The sequence below is a fragment of the Lampris incognitus genome, chromosome 8, assembly GCF_029633865.1.
Source record: "Lampris incognitus isolate fLamInc1 chromosome 8, fLamInc1.hap2, whole genome shotgun sequence".
Taxonomy (NCBI): domain Eukaryota; kingdom Metazoa; phylum Chordata; class Actinopteri; order Lampriformes; family Lampridae; genus Lampris; species Lampris incognitus.
In genome coordinates, this window is record NC_079218.1 from 42,832,275 (window position 1) to 42,852,635 (window position 20,361).

The window sequence follows — 20,361 nt, forward strand, 5'->3', positions numbered from 1 at the left end:
TCTCCACTGTTGGCCGCCATGCTGGAAGTTTGTTTTGCCGCCAGGGCTCCGCGTCAGTCACGTGACGGAAAACTAGAATTATCCTTTACTTACGCGCTCTCTATTCTCTATTGTAGTTCATTTCTGTCTTGATAGCACATGTGTTCTCCTTTGCTAATTGTCAAAAAGTGACCACAAAACAAAACATGGAAAAAAAAGATTGTATAAACTTTCCATGGCGTGAAAGCAGAACAAAGTAAACAAAGGCCGGAAATTGTAATAAAGAAGACGCCCCATTTGAGTGGAGCTGTACCCCAGTTCCATACTAAATATACAGTATCATATCTGCAGCTTAGAATTAGCAGAATGAGGGCTATTATCAGTACTAATTTCAGAAACATTACGTATTCTCTGTTTTATATCCGTTATCTTTTGCGGTTGTCTTGGTTTTGGCTTTGTTCTGCAGGAGTTAATTTGTGAAATATCATAGTAGTTGGCAGTGTGCTTTGTTCGCCTTATCATGTGGGCATGGGGCAGCCTCATTACAGTTAGACTCTTCTTTATTAAAGGGTTGGGGTGGGATGCACACAACTGAAGTTCTGCACCCTGGACGATTCAATGTCTTCATTGGCACCTGGCAAACCTGCCATCACTTTCTGGACCATCGTCCACTGAGATGACATCTGACAGCTTTTCACCTTCTGAGAGACTCACCATCTCCCCTGCCTCAACTCTCCACCCAGTCAACTGATCCAGGCCTGCTTTGTAAAACCATCTGCTCAGGGAACTGACATCGGTCTGAGGAGCGAGCGGTTGAAGTTGCCTCGGTGCACCAACGGGCCCCAACGGCAAGCGCTTGGTTTATAATATCGACAGTACTTTGTGGTTTTGCTGAAGGGAGTTGTTTGTTTTCTTTTGGTTTATTTTATATCACTTTAAGATAGAGAGAGCCACTTTGCCACCTGGGTTTGAACGTTGGTTTCACCCTCCGCCATGTGATATATGTCGGTGTATATGTATAAGCCCACACAGAGTAGACATAAATCTGGATGGAAACATGCAACTAAGCAAGAACACAAACACGCATATATGCTTTTTCTATCTACTGTAATCCTCCTTTTCTTTTACTGTTCACTGTGACTGCAGCATCAAACAGCAAAATGCCTTGAGAAAATAGTGAGGGGAGAATATGTCCAGAAGAGGGACATGTATGACCCTGTTTCATGCTCTTTCATTCTTTGGTATAAAGTGAATGGGAGCTGGGCTCAGACTGCTGTGATGCAGGAGAGCTTTACCCCTTTGATGATGTGCTGTTTTGCCACCTTGAGGCTATTTGTTGCAATAAAAGATTATTATTTTTGACTTTTCTTTTTGTTCATTTTCTTGTTTGTCTATTCCATCTTTTTCTTTCTCTTCTTTCTGTTTTAGTTCTTTTTTGTGTATGAAGGGTGTGATGTGAGTCTCCCTTATATGCACGTGCAGTCTGTCCTCCTCCCAGGTGTCCACGGTGATGGTGGTCGCCATCATGACACTGCTTGGCATCACCCTCATCACATTTTCTTTTTGTATATCTTATGAATCCATATTATTTTGTTATCCTGTTTTAATGGTATATCCTTCTCTCACTAAGATGTGTGATTTTTTTTTTTAGATGGTGATGGTGGTCGTGTGGCTCAGGTCCTGGGCTGTTCTGGTGGCATCTGGACACTGCTTGGCATCCTCCTCATCATATTCTTCATATATTTTATAATCCCATTATAATTCTGTTATCGCCTTTCAATGTCTAAGGACGGGATGTTGTGCTGCTGTAAAGCCCCTTGAGGCAAATTTGTAATTTGTGATACTGGGCTACACAAATAAAATTGACCTGACTTTTGTTTACCTAGACGTCCCTATTAAGCAGATTCCTTTTTATTCTCTGACGACATTTATTTTATTTATTTATATTCATTTCATCCATTCGTGTTATTGATGTTTGACTTAACCACTCCACAGAAAACCCAAAACAAGCACCCAGCAGGACTTTGGTGGCAAAACTAACTGAAAAAAAAATCAACAAAAGACAATTGAAAGTGATTCTTCAAATATACACGAGGGAGCTAAGGGATTTAGGGTGCTCGACTCGATTCATAATTACATTACCTGTTATTAGTGGCAATAAAACTCGATGCACCACTGGAGCAGGTTGTTATGTCAACACAGAAGACATACAGGTAAAGAGAGAAGTTCAATGCCCAGGCCAAAATGTGTTTGGTATTGACAGTTTATTACAGTAATCAAAATACAAAATACAAAATCTTGATTACCATCTCTCGCTGCTGATAAAAAAAAAGCAAAAACAAAAAGAAGCTCATATTCCTTTGCTAGCTGGACATTGAATACAGTTGCACTCCTAAATTCCTGTTCCCCCAGTGTGAAAATAAGCAATAACAATTCAAAATGTAAAAGATGGAAAAAGAAAGGAAATTAATCAAGACACTCAAAGTACACAAACTGGCTTAGAGATGGCAGACTCCGATATACAGAAAGCTTTTATCACCATTCCAACTTTGCTATCAACCCATGCCAACCACCGTTCAACTTGTTGCTAATTCAAGAGCACAACTAAATAACACAAAGCTAAAATTACATAAGTAACCCACACATACCTGTATGTAAAACTGTTTTCCTGCCTTTCTTGTCTCTCTCTGCTGTCACTGGTAAAACAAAAGCAGAAAATGCCACAAAAAAAATCCTGCCCCCTGCATCACTAGTGGTTTGGGCAGTTTCATACAGGGTGTAAAAATAGTCGACTTTCATAGTGAACTATTAAAACCTTTAAACATGTCAAGGTTACCACCACTACAAAACTGTTCATGCTAAAACATTATGAATAAAAATATATAGACATATATGTCTATATATATATATATAGAGAGAGAGAGAGAGAGAGAGTAGAGTGCACATTTTAATTCTCTGCATCATAATTTGGTCCACAGCCATTTGGGAGTTGCCTGGATATGAAAAACTGACTGTAATCAGTCACACAGTAATTAAAGCAACAATTTTTCCACCACAACTTTCTCTCTCTTTCTCCAACCCACTATGCGACAGCTCTTCATCAGCAACATATCTTTATCTGTTGCAGCTCACTGTCATGATAAACTGAGACTCTCAGTGGGCACATCTACTCGATATCCATGGGTGTAGCTTCCTCTGGTTGACAGATGAATTGAAAGAAACGCTGCAAAATCTCATCCTCTCTGATCATTGGATTATCAACAACTTTTAAGATTGTGAGATTCCGGCCCTGCAGCATTTTCCTCAAATTCTTTCCCATTCTCTCCAATTGTGGAGAATTTTGAGGAAAGCAACAGAGGAATTTCTTCAACACACCATCATTATCTCTTTCCAGTAATTGGAAAATAATTTCTTCAATGATCAGAGACAAAGGATGGGCAAATTGAACGAGCCTTGTGTTTTTGCTTTTGCCATTTAAGTGCCCACCTCCTGAATGCATTGCAACGACATTGCCGTCCTTGTCAAAAACAGGTGAGCCCGATGCCCCGTCATAAAAACATGTTTCATAAGTCAAAAACCTCTTGTCCTTTGACTGGCTAAGATCCTCAAAGAATTTGTCAGTTAAAATTGACCCGTATTCCTCCCGAGCATTGTTCTTTACAACATCATCTTGGAGACCACGTTGAACAACATAGCATGGGTCCATCTTTTTTACTCCTTCCCCGGGGTACCCAATGATACAGATACCCCCTGATGGAGGAACATAATCAAAGTTTTCTAACAATCCCAAATGCTCTGGCTGGTCACGGTAAAGCTCCAGCAAAGCCCAATCACAGCCTGAAACATCAGCATTTTTTTGAAAGGCAACAACCTTTCTCACTGGCTCTGCCTTGCAGTTCTTGGCCAGACTTTCAAAAGAGAAGGTGACGGTAATCTCTTTACGCAGCTCCAAGCTACTTTGGTCGCAATACTCGGCAATGACGTGGCCATTTGTTAGAATGTACCTGTCAAACAGGAGAAAACCACTCCCAATTGGACGGTCATTTACTCTCAACTGACAAACAGAGTCACCTCGCTTCGACAGTTTCTTGACTGTTTTCATGTAAAGGCAAGTCTCCACATTCTTTCCAAAGTCTTTACGGAGTGTTTGGATAACTGAAGACCCAGTGATCCCTCGGCTTTTCATGTGTTCAACCAAATCATTATACTGTGCACGCAGTAAATTTAGCAAGTTTTCAGAACCTGGTATTTCGAGATAAGACAGCCGAGCCTGAGAGGTACTAGCATCTGCTTTTGCTTTCTCCTCTGGCCTGTCTGTATTTCGCATCTCACTTGATGTGAACGCTTTTGGAGAATCTTTGTTACCATCAGAGGGAGATCCAGGAGGCTCACATGGTGTGGTCTCTTCCTCCAGACTAGACTGACTGTCTGCAACGGCAAATTTCCCACGTAATACGACCCTGAAATTCCTACCATCAAGGACATCAACAAGTGTGGACATTTCGATGTTCTCTGAAGTGTCTAGGTCTGACAGGATGCAGTCTTTTTTCAAAGTGCTACTTTTAAAACGGCCATCAATTTTCAGAACATTTTTAATCGTATGGCCTTTGTATCCATACATGCAAACTTCTTCAACTTTGTTTTTTAGATTCAAGTTATTCATGACCTCTTTTATTATACCTTTATCTCCTTTTGTTGTTACACTGAATGTTACTGTTTCATCAGGTGGTGTTTTCCTCCATTTCCGTTTGGCTTTACCAACTGGATCCTCTCCCTGCACTGCAGCATTGATGTACTCAAACTTCAGGAGATCTTCCTCCCCAATAAGATGGCATGGGAAGTGTGTGCTGATGGCTCTCCTGCCTCTTATAATAACGAGCTCCTTCTTTTGGTTCTTTTTAGCCATCTCTGCAAATATCTTGTTTGTCTCTAGTGCGCTCAGGACAGTCTGTGCTTTATTGCAGGTAACCAGGTAGTCAGCCGCACCATTTACTTTCAATTTAAAGGAATGTGTTTTATGTGGCTTCTGTTCCTGAGTATGGGAAAGAATAAAGTACAAATAATTAACTAACTGTATAGTACACCACATGTTATTACATCTCCTTAATAGAAAAACTGTACTAGAACCTATACCATTTCCATCCACTTGAGAAAAACCAAGGCAAAATTCAAATGAAAACAAACATTGGCAGACATGTGAAAGACAGTGAAAAGCAGTAACAATGATTGGGCTCTTCTAAAAGGAACAACTGATTAAATAACATTGATTAAAAAATGACAAACAACAATCCAGTAGTTATAGAAAAAGTACTAAAATATCTGAAAGGACAACAAACCTTCATGCCAGATTTTGAATGCAGAGCTTGACTGGACTCGGCTTGTGGGTCGTCGGTCTTGTTGTTTTGAGAAGAAATCTGTAATAGAAAATAAATGATGTCTGACAAAGTATTTAATTTTCACCTCTCAATAGCTTTTTTAACCAGTAAGGTGCACACCTTACTGAATCAAACGTATGCGGCTTTATTTATTTTGAGTTTCCACTGTGGTGGATTAAATGGTCCAGTAGAGGGCTCATATATGTCTGATCAATGTTAAATTGGCAGACTGGATATTTACTGAAGGTAACTAAAATACTATACTGCAGTAACTATGTATCAGAACATTGTATGCTTTACAATATTAAAGACATTATTTACATTTTAACCATTTTGTAAACTAATAAAGTCAAAGTGATTGAAGAAATCTCTTTCAAAAGTATTGCCCTTTAATTTATCTAAAATTATATTTTTTCAATAATGTGCCAGTCAAACAAGCACAATTGTAGACCAAATTACTAGGCTGGTGTAGAAATAGTATTTTACAGGTAAACGTCTGAAAGGCATTAGCATATTCTGTTTGCCAAACATGTTGTCAACTTTAGATATGACTTGTTGACTGCTGTTTCACACATTTAAGCTTCGTCATATCGCAGAATGCAGCAGTACAAGTCAAGTCAGTCCATTCAGTAGGCCTATGTAAGTTTTACTGTTTCACTATATTTTATTACTAGAAGAACCCCTCTGCAATGTAGCGGTTTGGTTATCCACCCATCTAAATCTCCTTCCTCTTCATCCTGCCAGCTAACCGCCTTCCCCCTGCCCCTAAAACCACTCCAACTCCCTCCCCCCAAATGCTCAGAATCATCTGAAATGCCGAGAAAAGTGGTTTTTAGCCATTTTTAGAAAAATGCATATTTTGCATAATTATGCATAATTATTTAAATTTTCTGCTATTTTTCTGGTCCTCTCTGGAACAATACCTACCACCTCCCAAAAAAAAGGATAAGTGCATTTTTGCAAAAATGCATGTGTTTTGCATAATTCCAAAACATTTGTCCCAGAAAAAAAATCTTATATAGGTGAAAAAAACCAGATGCTCAGAATCATCTGAAATGCCGAGAAAAGTGGTTTTTAGCCATTTTTAGAAAAATGCATATTTTGCATATTTATGCATAATTATGCATACTTTTAATTTTCTGGGATTTTTCTCTTCCTCTCTGAGACAATACCTACCACCTCCAAAAAGAATTAGGATCATAAGTGCTTTAGTTTTCGGTCCTGCTATCTACACTAACTAACACACACACACTAACGCCACACACACACACACACATTACGAAAATATATGAGTAGACTAGAAGAACCCCGCTACAAGGTAGCGGTTTGGTTATCCACCCATCTAAATCTCCCTCCTCTTCATCCTGCCAGCTAACCGCCTTCCCCCTGCCCCGAAACCCCCCCCCCCACTCCAACTCCCTCCCCCCAAATAATCAGAATCATCTGAAATGCCGAGAAAAGTGGTTTACCCCCCCACTCCAACTCCCTCCCCCCAAATGCTCAGAATCATCTGAAATGCCGAGAAAAGTGGTTTTTAGCCATTTTTAGAAAATGCATAATTATGCACAATTATTATAATTATTTTAATTTTCTGCTATTTTTCTGGTCCTCTCTGGAACAATACCTACCACCTCCAAAAAAAATTAGGATCATAAGTGCATTTTTGCAAAAATGCATGTATTTTGCATAATGCCAAAACATTTCTAAGTCCCAGAAATTTTTTTTTATATACAGTGCATCCGGAAAGTATTCACACCCCTTCACTTTCCCCACATGTTGTTATGTTACAGCCTAATCTACACACAATACCCCATAATGACAAAGCGAAAAAGGTTTCGTAGAAATTTTTGCAAATTTATTAAAAATAAAAAACTGAAATATTGCATGTACATAGGTATTCACACCCTTTACTCAGTACTTGGTTGAGGCACCCTTGGCAGTGATTACAGCCTCAAGTCTTCTTGGGTATGAAGCTACAAGCTTGGCACACCTATATTTGGGGTATTTCTCCCATTCTTCTCTGCAGATCCTTTCGAGCTCTGTAAGGTTAGATGGGGAGCGTCGCTGCACAGCTATTTTCAGCTCTTTCCAGAGATGTTCAACGGGGTTCAAGTCTGGGCTCTGGCTGGGCCACTCAAGGACATTCACAGACTTGTCCCGAAGTCACTCCTTCGTTGTCTTGGCTGTATGCTTAGGGTCATTGTCGTGTTGAAAGGTAAACCTTGGCCCCAGTCTGAGGTCCTGAGCGCTCTGGAGCAGGTTTTCATCAAGGATCTCTCTGTACTTTGCTCCATTCATCTTTACCTCGATCTTGACTAGTCTCCCAGTTCCTGCCGCTGAAAAACATCCCCACAGCATGATGCTGCCACCACCATGCTTCACTGTAGGGATGGTATTAGCAAGGTGATGAGAGGTGCCTGGTTTCCTCCAGACGTGACGTTTGGCATTCAGGCCAAAGAGTTCAATCTTGGTTTCATCACACCAGAGAATTTTGTTTCTCATGGTTTGAGAGTCCTTTTGGTGCTTTCTGGCAAAATTCAAGCGGGCTGTCATGTGCCTTTTACTGAGCAGAGGCTTCCGTCTGGCCACTCTACCATAAAGGCCTGATTGGTGGAGTGCTGCAGAGATGGTTGTCCTTCTGGAAGGTTCTCCCATCTCCACAGAGGAATGCTGGAGCTCTGTCAGAGTGACCACCGGGTTCTTGGTCACCTCCCTGACCAAGGCCCTTCTCCCCCGATTGTTCAGTTTGGCTGGGCGGCCAGGTCTAGGAAGAGTCCTGGTAGATCCAAACTTCTTCCATTTACGAATGATGGACACCACTGTGCTCTTCGGGACCTTCATAGCTGTAGAAAATGTTTTGTACCCTTCCCCAGATCTGTGCCTCGATACAATCCTGTCTCGGAGGTCCACAGACAATTCCTTTGACTTCATGGCTTGGTTTGTGCTCTGACATGCACTGTCAACAGTGGGACCTTATATAGACAGGTGTGTGCCTTTCCAAATCATGTCCAATCAATTGAATTTACTACAGGTGGACTCCAATCAAGATGTAGAAGCATCTCAAGGATGGTCAGTGGAAACAGGATGAACCTGAGCTCAATTTTGAGTGTCATAGCATAGGGTGTGAATACTTATGTACATGCAATATTTCAGTTTTTTATTTTTAATAAATTTGCAAAAATTTCTACAAAACCTTTTTCACTTTGTCATTATGGGGTATTGTGTTTAGATTGATGAGGAAAACAAGGAATTTAATCCATTTTGGAATAAGGCTGTAACATAACAAAATGTGGGGAAAGTGAAGGGGTGTGAATACTTTCTGGATGCACTGTAGGTGAAAAAATCAAAGATGCTCAGAATCAGCTGAAATGCCGAGAAAAGTGGTTTTTAGCCATTTTTAGAAAAATGCATATTTTGCATATTTATGCATAATTATGCATAATTTTAATTTTCTGGGATTTTCCCCTTACTCTCTGAGACAATACCTACCACCTACAAAAAGAATTAGGATCATAAATGCTTTAGTTTTCGGTCCCGCTATCTACACTAACACACACACACACACACACACTAACACCACACACACACACATTACGAAAATATATGAGTAGATCATTCAGTATGCACCCCTTGAGGCCCAATTTATACTGAAGTGGAAAATGATTGGCTCAAACATGATTGGTTCATTCATTTTGCCCAGCACCAACAAATAGCATCTCACATGAAACAAAAATGGATTAGGCTAAACTTTGTGCAAAACTGCTCTTTCAATGTGATAACACCCCATCAGTCCACGTAACATGTTGGGAGACTGAAGGGACATAGAAGCAGAGCTCATGTTTAATGTTTAACATCGCAAACTGCAACAGATTAGTTAGTATATGGACAAAGGTGAGTGAGATAACAGCTGCAACAGTTAAGAAAACACACTACAGATGCTAGTATATTTTCAAATGTGATTAGAACCCTCTATAAGAATAGCAATTGTTCCATTTAATTATCACATGGCACTTCTAAAAGATTTAGCATTAATAGAGGTCTTCATCAGGGTTGTCCGGTTTCACCATATCTCTTTTTACTTGCTATGCAAATTCTCTCGATTCACATTAAAAACAGTGGTGTCACGGGTATAGCCATTGCTGATAAATCTATCCTCATTAGCCAATTAGCTGATGACACAACATTATTCTTAAAAAATAAGGTCCAAATTAAAAAATCTATATATGCAATTAACGTCTTCTCCAAAGTTTATGGTCTCTTTTTAAACATAACAAAATGTGAACTACGACATGTGATGATGAAAGAATACAAAACATACCGGTGAAAAACACAGTCAAATATCTAGGTTTAATCATAAAGAGAGACCAGAACCTCAGAGCACTAGAAAATTTTAATCCTTTGATCAAAACAATAGAGCAGAGATTCAATTTCTGGCTTCAGAGGGATTTATCAATATCTGGAAGGTCTTTGCTAACAAAGGTAGAGGGTTTATCTAGACTTATTTATAATGCCCAAGCAATGGATGTACCCAAGGATTACTGTAGTAAAATAGACAAACTTTTATTTAATTTTATTTGGAAGAAGAAACCTCACCTAATAAAAAAAAGAGTGTGTTGTTGAATAAACCATGCTCTGGTGGTATCAATGCATTAGCTTTCTCTACTTTAAATGTGACCTTTAACATAAACTGGATCAAAGCCCATCTCAAGAATCCAACCTCAATCTGGAATTTCCACCCTCAATCTGGACCCAAAATGTTATTATCATCTGCGCCCAAAGGAGATGTTTGTGTGATTCCTTCCTTAGACCCTGTTAACATTTATATTGATGCTGAATGTCCTTTACTAGGTGTCAAAGCTACTAACCAGCGCATAAGGAATATTATTCTTAGGGGAAACAGTTACTACTCCCTCTGCTGTTTTCTTTTGGAATAACATATTTGACAACATTCAGTGGAAATGTCCATGGCTTCTCTAAAAAAAAAAAAAAAAAACTTGTTAACTAACAAAGTTAAGGAAGTGTCATTCAAAATAATGCACCGTTGCTACCCTGTTAAGACCTACTTTTCTAGATATAGGAATGATATTGATGTTAGCTGTAGCTTTTGTAGAAATGAGGATGAATCCTTAACTCATCTTTTCTGGGAATGTACATATAGCGGTGTCTTCTGGACTGATGTTAATAACTTTATACATGGGAAAATCACTAACTTCAATGTGAAAATGGAGCATGTCTTATTCGGAGTAACTAAAGATGACCTTGATAATGTCCAATTTTTACATATGATTAATCTTCTTCTGTTTGGTAAATATCATATCCATACCAGCAAAATGTCTGCCCGTAAACCCAACTTCTTTATCTTCAAAGCCATTTTTGACCAATGTTTAGATACTCTCAAATTTAGTAAACACAATAAAGCCATCAAAACTAGAAACATCTGTGAAACTATTTTGTCTCCCTGAAAATACTGTAGCGAATTCGGGGGACAATGCAACCACAGGAACTGCCGCGGCCGGGACGCGAACCCGTATTACCCGCACCGATCGACTAAAGGGTCAGACCCGCGAGCCAGCGGCCAGCGTGTCTTCTTATCCATGCACGTTACAATACTGTACAGAGCCCCCCTGTTAATACTATTTCATTTTACACAACCTTTTGCTTTTTGTTTTCTTTTTCCTTTTGGAGTATGCTTTGTTTTCTTTGTATCCTGCTGTTCATTGTATTATTGTACATCTGTTCATCGTGCATTGTATTAATTGAATCGTACTTATTTTGATTGATAAAAAGTGGAAAAAAACCAAAACACTACAGATGCCTCACCTTGGCAGACTCTTCCCCCGCTTCACGTCTCACTTTAATGTCGTCCATCTTCAGGGTGACGCTCACGGCGGGTGTTCAGTTGTGCTAAAGCAGCCGACGTATCTCGTCTATGGTGAAAACAAGAGGGGAGAAAATGCTCGTGTTTTTTTTCCTAATTTATATCAAATACCAGGTTACACTGTGATTATGTATTTGTAAAGACTGCGAATAAAAAGTCATTGTCAAGGAGAGCACCGGAGTGCCTTATTCTTGGCGGACACATAATTAGTAAAACACATGAAGACCCTCGAACAAGGTTGAATCAGTTCATCCGGATACAACGTTTACTGACAGATACGAGTTTCATCACTCACAGACAGCCCACACATGTCAACAAACGCAGTATCCAGATGAAGCGATTCAACCTTTATGGATTTTCTTACCTGGATTATCGAGCACGCACCAGAATACACGAAGAAACTACTTCTGAATCTTAAATCTGAACATTTCGGGGCGCGTGCTCAAATTCCCGTCATTTCTCAGGGCAGCTGAACAGCTTTCCAGTAAAGGGGAAACCTTGACTATAAAGAAACAGGCACGTAGCCAGGTAGGTGGTTTTCGTGTCTGAACCCCCCCCCCCCCCCCGAAACCCCACGGCCAGTCTGAAATGGTACCAATAATTATTTAGTTATCGTTTTGATTATTTGTCACCGCCCCTCTAGCCTACTCATACGCTGCATCTATCGTGACTGACAGGCGTTAAACCTGTCAGTTAATTTGTTTCCAAACATGATGTATCTTATTGGTCTGTTTCGTAAAACAAATAAAATCACAGGCTTTTGATTGGCTCAGGGGTCTGACGAGTCAGCTAAGCAACCTGCCACTGGTTATGCTAGCTAAATGGTCGATCTATAGTTTGCTTTTCAAAAGCAATGGAGCCGCCGAAAGCTACCTGTAAATCAGGCAAGAGCAGTAAAGTTAATATTCGTAAAATCAGTGATTTTTTTTGTTTCAATGTGTCCCGACTCAAAAAAGAAAAACAAGAACATTCCAGATGATCTGGTCACTAACGTTACCGATTTCCCGGAGCAAGTGTTAGCAGACCCACTGCCCTCCTCCTCGGAAACGGAGCCAGAGTTAGCAGACCCGGCCCGCCGTCCTCTTCCTCGGAAACGTTTTCACACGACTTTGTGGATTATATTGGTGGGAAAATATCAGACGAACAGAGAAGAGAAATATACTCACTGGACTGGACGGCCAATATCGGACAAACATTCCCTACAAAACTAGGAGGTAAACTACGTTTCCAACGTCATTGGATAGACCAGTTTAGCTGGCTAGGATACTCAACAAGGTCCGGCGGTTGTTTTTGTAAACACTGTGTTGCATTTGCAGTCGAGCATGTGGGCAAGGGAGGGCACAGAAAAGCTGGCAAGCTAATTAATGTCCACTTCTCAGACTGGAAACATGCTTTAGAGACGTTCAAAGACCATGCACAAAAGGCATATCACAAGGATGCATGTTTGAAAGCGGACAATTTCCAAATGGTTCTCAACAATAAAATGGATGCAATTTCACTGAGGCTCGATTCTGAGAGAAAAAAGCGAGTCCAAGAAAACAGAGAAAAACTCAAAAGCATAATTGCAACGTTGATTTTTTGCGGTCGCCAAGAACTCGCCCTGAGAGGTGATATTGATTCAGGACCAGTGACATGAGCCAACTCACAATGACGGAAATTTCAGGGCTTTACTCAGGTTTAGGGCTACATCTGGCGACACAGTACTGTTACAACACTTGAGTAAATGTGCAGCAAACGCTAGCTACTGCAGTCCTGATGTACAAAATGAAATAATCAGCATAATTGGAGATGTGATAACAAACAAACTGGTGCAGAAAGCAAACTCGGCGCAGTGTTTCGCTGTGTTGGCAGATGAAATGAAAGATGTTTCAGGGCGGGAGCAGCTTTCTGTCTGTGTCAGATACGTGAACCAGCATGACAGCCAATATAGCATCAGAGAGGATTTTTTGTCCTTTGTTGATATCGAGAAGTTAACCGGGGAGGCAATCGCCAATTCAATCGAAAGTCAGTTGACAAATGCAGGCGTTGATTTACAGTTTTTACGTGGCCAGGGATACGACGGCGCATCTGCCATGAGTGTCCGTTTAAATGGTGCCCAAGCTAAAATCAAAGAGAAGCACAAGCAAGCAGTTTATGTGCACTGTGCCAGCCACAGTTTGAATTTGGTCCTAAACAAGTGCTGCACTGTACAAATGGTGCGACATTGCTGTGGAATTGTCTCGGAAATCTGCACTTTTTTCCATGATTGGGCTTTGCGGTCTGCCAGTCTGCGACACGAGACGGAGCGTCTTTTACCCGACTGCAAGAAAACGCGACTGACGAAGTTGTGTGAAACGAGATGGGTCGAACGCCACGACGCAATATTTACATTCAACGAGCTTTTAGACCCTGTGCGATCCAGCCTGCAGAAAATCATTGAAACCTTCACAGGAGACACATCTGTCAAAGCCACTCAGCTCTTTAATTCAATTGACAATGCAGAATTCATGCTGTCCATGAATGTGAGTGAGAAGATGCTTGCAAAAACCCACCACCTGTCCACCTTCCTTCAGAAGGAAAACTGTGACTTGGTGAGTTGCGTTTCAGCTGCTGATGCTGTTATTAAGCAGGTAGATGAGATGAGGGCTAACTCTGAGATGGAGTTCAGGCAGATTTTCCAAAAGACCTCTTCCCAAGCAGCCAAGTATGGGGTTGAATTTCGACCACGAAGAGGCATGGACTGCGATGAGGATCCATTGAAGGCCTGTGAAAATCACTACCGGCAAAAGCTTTTCATAGTCATGCTTGACTTTTATTCATCACAGATGAAGGAACGCTTCAGCAAACACAGAAATGTGATCTCCAACCTCTGCTCCTTACTGCCATCTAAGGTCAGCATGCTGAACGACAGCTCAGCTCAAGCGCTCTCCAACCTGTATCCTGATGAAGTGTCACCGCATCTGGAAGTTGTAAAGTCAGAAATTGACACCTGGCGGGATAAATGGAAAGATGCAACTTATGTTCCACAAAATGCCATTGAGGCATTAAATGCCTGTAACAGTGAGTTGTTTCCAAGCATCTTCAAGCTTCTCCGCGTTTTGACCACGCTTCCTGTCACCAGTGCCCATGTCGAGAGAAGTTTTTCCCGTCTGGGAAGGATCAAGGACAAAATGCGCAGTACAATGACGGAAAGACGGCTTAATGGACTGACATTGCTCTCGGAGCAGAGACATTGTGGTGACGCCGGAAGAGGTACTGGACATCTTTTGCAGACAAAAAAGACGATTGGACCTGCTTTTATAAGGTAAGACCCACTTTTATTTATTAATGCATTGATGATTATCTATGGGCCATTAATACGTTGACATTTACCGTACGGTTGGATAGTATACAGTGTGGGAATTTTATTAACCGGTAGCTTTCGGCAGTGTTGCCCAACCCCCCCCCCCAAATATGTTTCTGGCTACGGGCCTGTAAAGAAACATTCAGTTATGAATGAATCCAACTATATCCAGGTACGTTACTTAATCAGTGGGATTTAAGGTACGCTTACCCTCAAAGGACTTCACGGTCGAAGGCGGAAAAGGGCGAAGACTCTGTCCACCTTAACCGCTGCGTTTCGTTTTCGGTCAAATAAGAAGAGACAGAAACGAAACTTAACATCACCGACACGTTGCGGGGGATTACAAACAGGTTTGTAAGTCGATACTGAATTCAGTTAAGCGTGATGTTAATTAAACGTGATGACTTGACGTGGATAAAATGTGCATTAAATTTAGAGATAAGTTGGTATCTGCAAATTATTATTATTAGAAATCAAGCTCAACAGATCTAACATGCTGCATAGTGAGGTATTATCGCCTTCCACGTTTCAAGAAGGACGAAGGCTGTCAACCAAAATAACTGAATTAATAAATAAAAAAGTCACTCACCGTCACCGGTGAAACTCAGGCGCCGATGTGCTGCACAGACTGAAGCCTGGTCGCCTTGGAGTCCTGGGCGCGAGTGAGCAAGCAGGAAATGACCCATCAGTTTGTATGCTTTACTTTGCCACATTGGTGTCACAAGTGGGATGGTGAGACCGAGATGTCATCGGAAGCGCGTTCAGCCAGAGGCGTGAAGGAGCTGATATGCTGAAGCGCGGGGACGCGCTTCCCGAAAGCGGGGGGGGGGGGTAGTGTAACATATGTACGTTACGTTGGCTAACGGGTCGGACCCTTTAGTTGGCTGGTTAACGTTGTCGCCCGCGGTGCGGGAGGTACGAGTTCCCGTCCCGGCTGTGGTAGTTCCCGGGCTTTCCCCCTAATTCGCTATGATAGTTTTCACGTGACGTCACATTCATATTCGAACGCCCACCTGGCGGGAAAAACACTTTCCAAAATTGTCCCATCCGGAACGAAAATACACATAACTGTCTGTACTTTTGTAAGCTTTCATCCAGGCGGCAGTGTAAGGAGAGGGATTCTCCACAAGATGTGTAAACATCGCCAAATTGGAGCTCTGGCAGGGACTTCTGTTGTGTAGTCGGTTCATGCATTTGCAATACCACCACGCCACCAGAGGGCGCAGTAAGCCTAATGATTGTTGCTGAGTGTAGTACGGTGCTGAGGGTGATGAAGAAGTGAGATAAAAAAGAAAGGAGTTGAAAACGTACGGTGCTCTTCTCTTGCCTCGTTGTTATTTTACAGCTATACTAATGTGATAAAGTCAAGTATAGGACAACTTCGCTGTTTTCAGAGACTGGAATACTGCTGCGGGAGCTGTATATGGCTCGCAAGTGCCCAAAACTTGTAGTTTGTTAATATATCTTTGTTTTTCTTCTTTCGCAAGGCGATCCATAGTCGTTGCTTGGAACAGCTGGAAAATTGACAGGTCTGTGCTGCTGCTCCACGGAGTCTCCACTGTTGGCCGCCATGCTGGAAGTTTGTTTTGCCGCCAGTTCTCCGCGTCAGTCACGTGACGGAAAACTAGAATTATCCTTTACTTACGCGCTCTCTATTCTCTATTGTAGTTCATTTCTGTCTTGGTAGCACATGTGTTCTCCTTTGCTTATTGTCAAAAAGTGACCACACAACAAAACATGGAAAAAAAAGATTGTATAAACTTTCCATGGCGTGAAAGCAGAACAAAGTAAACAAAGGCCGGAAATTGTAATAAAGAAGACGCCCCATTTGAGTGGAGCTGTACCCCAGTTCCATACTAAATATACAGTATCATATCTGCTGCTTAGAATTAGCAGAATGAGGGCTATTATCAGTACTAATTTCAGAAACATTACGTATTCTCTGTTTTATATCCGTTATCTTTTGCGGTTGTCTTGGTTTTGGCTTTGTTCTGCAGGAGTTAATTTGTGAAATATCATAGTAGTTGGCAGTGTGCTTTGTTCGCCTTATCATGTGGGCATGGGGCAGCCTCATTGCAGTTAGACTCTTCTTTATTAAAGGGTTGGGGTGGGATGCACACAACTGACACCACTGAAGTTCTGCACCCTGGACGATTCAATGTCTTCATTGGCACCTGGCAAACCTGCCATCACTTTCTGGACCATCGTCCACTGAGATGACATCTGACAGCTTTTCACCTTCTGAGAGACTCACCATCTCCCCTGCCTCAACTCTCCACCCAGTCAACTGATCCAGGCCTGCTTTGTAAAACCATCTACTCAGGGAACTGACATCGGTCTGAGGAGCGAGCGGTTGAAGTTGCCTCGGTGCACCAACGGGCCCCAACGGCAAGCGCTTGGTTTATAATATCGACAGTACTTTGTGGTTTTGCTGAAGGGAGTTGTTTGTTTTCTTTTGGTTTATTTTATATCACTTTAAGATAGAGAGAGCCACTTTGCAACCTGGGTTTGAACGTTGGTTTCACCCTCCGCCATGTGATATATGTCGGTGTATATGTATAAGCCCACACAGAGTAGACATAAATCTAGATGGAAACATGCAACTAAGCAAGAACACAAACACGCATATATGCTTTTTCTATCTACTGTAATCCTCCTTTTCTTTTACTGTTCACTGTGACTGCAGCATCAAACAGCAAAATGCCTTGAGAAAATAGTGAGGGGAGAATATGTCCAGAAGAGGGACATGTATGACCCTGTTTCATGCTCTTTCATTCTTTGGTATAAAGTGAATGGGAGCTGGGCTACGACTGCTGTGATGCAGGAGAGCTTTACCCCTCTGATGATGTGCTGTTTCGCCACCTTGAGGCTATTTGTTGCAATAAAAGATTATTATTTTTGACTTTTCTTTTTGTTCATTTTCTTGTTTGTCTATTCCCTCTTTTTCTTTCTCTTCTTTCTGTTTTAGTTCTTTTTTGTGTATGAAGGGTGTGATGTGAGTCTCCCTTATGTGCACGTGCAGTCTGTCCTCCTCCCAGGTGTCCACGGTGATGGTGGTCGCTATCATGACACTGCTTGGCATCACCCTCATCACATTTTCTTTTTGTATATCTTATGAATCCATATTATTTTGTTATCCTGTTTTAATGGTATATCCTTCTCTCACTAAGATGTGTGATTTTTTTTTTTTAGATGGTGATGGTGGTCGTGTGGCTCAGGTCCTGGGCTGTTCTGGTGGCATCTGGACACTGCTTGGCATCCTCCTCATCATATTCTTCATATATTTTATAATCCCATTATAATTCTGTTATCGCCTTTCAATGTCTAAGGACGGGATGTTGTGCTGCTGTAAAGCCCCTTGAGGCAAATTTGTAATTTGTGATACTGGGCTACACAAATAAAATTGACCTGACTTTTGTTTGCCTAGATGTCCCTATTAAGCAGATTCCTTTTTATTCTCTCACGACATTTATTTTATTTATTTATATTCATTTCATCCATTCGTGTTATTGATGTTTGAGTTAACCACTCCACAGAAAACCCAAAACAAGCACCCAGCAGGACTTTGGTGGCAAAACTAACTGAAAAAAAAATCAACAAAAGACAATTGAAAGCGATTCTTCAAATATACACGAGGGAGCTAAGGGATTTAGGGTGCTCGACTCGATTCATAAATGAGTTTTACATTATCTGTTATTAGTGGCAATAAAACTCGATGCACCACTGGAGCAGGTTGTTATGTCAACGCAGAAGATATACAGGCAAAGAGAGAAGTTCAATGCCCAGGCCAAAATGTGTTTGGTATTGACAGTTTATTACAGTAATCAAAATACAAAATACAAAATCTTGATTACCATCTCTCGCTGCTGATAAAAAAAGCAAAAACAAAAAGAAGCTCATATTCCTTTGCTAGCTGGACATTGAATACAGTTGCACTCCTAAATTCCTGTTCCCCCAGTGTGAAAATAAGCAATAACAATTCAAAATGTAAAAGATGGAAAAAGAAAGGAAATTAATCAAGACACTCAAAGTACACAAATTGGCTTAGAGATGGCAGACTCCGATATACAGAAAGCTTTTATCACCATTCCAACTTTGCTATCAACCCATGTCAACCACCGTTCAACTTGTTGCTAATTCAAGAGCACAACTAAATAACACAAAGCTAAAATTATATAAGTAACCCACACATACCTGTCTGTAAAACTGTTTTCCTGCCTTTCTTGTCTCTCTCTGCTGTCACTGGTAAAACAAAAGCAGAAAATGCCAAAAAAAGAAAAATCCTGCCCCCTGCATCCCTAGTGGTTTGGGTAGTTTCATAGGGGGTGTAAAAATAGTCGACTTTCATAGTGAATTATTAAAACCTTTAAACATGTCAAGATCACCAGCACTACAAAACCGTTCATGCTAAAACATTATGAATAAAAATATATAGACATATACACTACCGTTCAAAAGTTTGGGATCACCCAAACAATTTCGTGTTTTCCATGAAAAGTCACACTTATTCACCACCATATGTTGTGAAATGAATAGAAAATAGAGTCAAGACATTGACAAGGTTAGAAATAATGATTTGTATTTGAAATAAGATTTTTTTTACATCAAACTTTGCTTTCGTCAAAGAATCCTCCATTTGCAGCAATTACAGCATTGCAGACCTTTGGCATTCTAGCTGTTAATTTGTTGAGGTAATCTGGAGAAATTGCACCCCACGCTTCCAGAAGCAGCTCCCACAAGTTGGATTGGTTGGATGGGCACTTCTTTGAGCAGATTGAGTTTCTGGAGCATCACATTTGTGGGGTCAATTAAACGCTCAAAATGGCCAGAAAAAGAGAACTTTCATCTGAAACTCGACAGTCTATTCTTGTTCTTAGAAATGAAGGCTATTCCATGCGAGAAATTGCTAAGAAATTGAAGATTTCCTACACCGGTGTGTACTACTCCCTTCAGAGGACAGCACAAACAGGCTCTAACAGGTACTATTTAATGAAGATGCCAGTTGGGGACCTGTGAGGCGTCTGTTTCTCAAACTAGAGACTCTAATGTACTTATCTTCTTGCTCAGTTGTGCAACGCGGCCTCCCACTTCTTTTTCTACTCTGGTTAGAGCCTGTTTGTGCTGTCCTCTGAAGGGAGTAGTACACACCGGTGTAAGAAATCTTCAATTTCTTAGCAATTTCTCGCATGGAATAGCCTTCATTTCTAAGAACAAGAATAGACTGTCGAGTTTCAGATGAAAGTTCTCTTTTTCTGGCCATTTTGAGCGTTTAATTGACCCCACAAATGTGATGCTCCAGAAACTCAATCTGCTCAAAGAAGTGCCCATCCAACCAATCCAACTTGTGGGAGCTGCTTCTGGAAGCGTGGGGTGCAATTTCTCCAGATTACCTCAACAAATTAACAGCTAGAATGCCAAAGGTCTGCAATGCTGTAATTGCTGCAAATGGAGGATTCTTTGACGAAAGCAAAGTTTGATGTAAAAAAAATCTTATTTCAAATACAAATCATTATTTCTAACCTTGTCAATGTCTTGACTCTATTTTCTATTCATTTCACAACATATGGTGGTGAATAAGTGTGACTTTTCATGGAAAACACAAAATTGTTTGGGTGATCCCAAACTTTTGAACGGTAGTGTATGTCTACATATATAGAGAGAGTAGAGTGCACATTTTAATTCTCTGCATCATAATTTGGTCCACAGTCGTTTGGGAGTTGTCTGGATATGATAACTGATGTAATCAGTCACACAGTAATTAAAGCGGTAATTTTTCCATCACATCTTTCTCTCTCTTTCTCCAACCC

The 20,361-nt window shown here is 40.9% G+C and overlaps 1 protein-coding gene across 2 annotated transcripts; it reads right to left on the bottom strand.

The window, feature by feature from the left end:
* Positions 1-1,992: 1,992 nt before the first annotated feature.
* On the bottom strand, positions 1,993-15,513 carry LOC130117013 (serine protease FAM111A-like). Of its 2 annotated transcripts, XM_056285148.1 has the most exons (5): positions 15,144-15,513; positions 14,765-14,823; positions 11,175-11,281; positions 5,316-5,393; positions 1,993-5,011 (listed from the first exon to the last, which is right to left on the bottom strand). In XM_056285148.1, the coding sequence occupies exons 3-5, from the start codon at positions 11,220-11,222 to the stop codon at positions 3,146-3,148; spliced, it is 1,992 nt and encodes a 663-aa protein (XP_056141123.1). In that variant the 5' UTR covers positions 11,223-11,281; positions 14,765-14,823; positions 15,144-15,513; the 3' UTR covers positions 1,993-3,145. The 2 variants fall into 2 exon arrangements, with proteins under 2 accessions (XP_056141123.1, XP_056141121.1); XM_056285146.1 differs by lacking the exon at positions 14,765-14,823.
* Between the last annotated feature and the right edge of the window lie 4,848 nt (positions 15,514-20,361).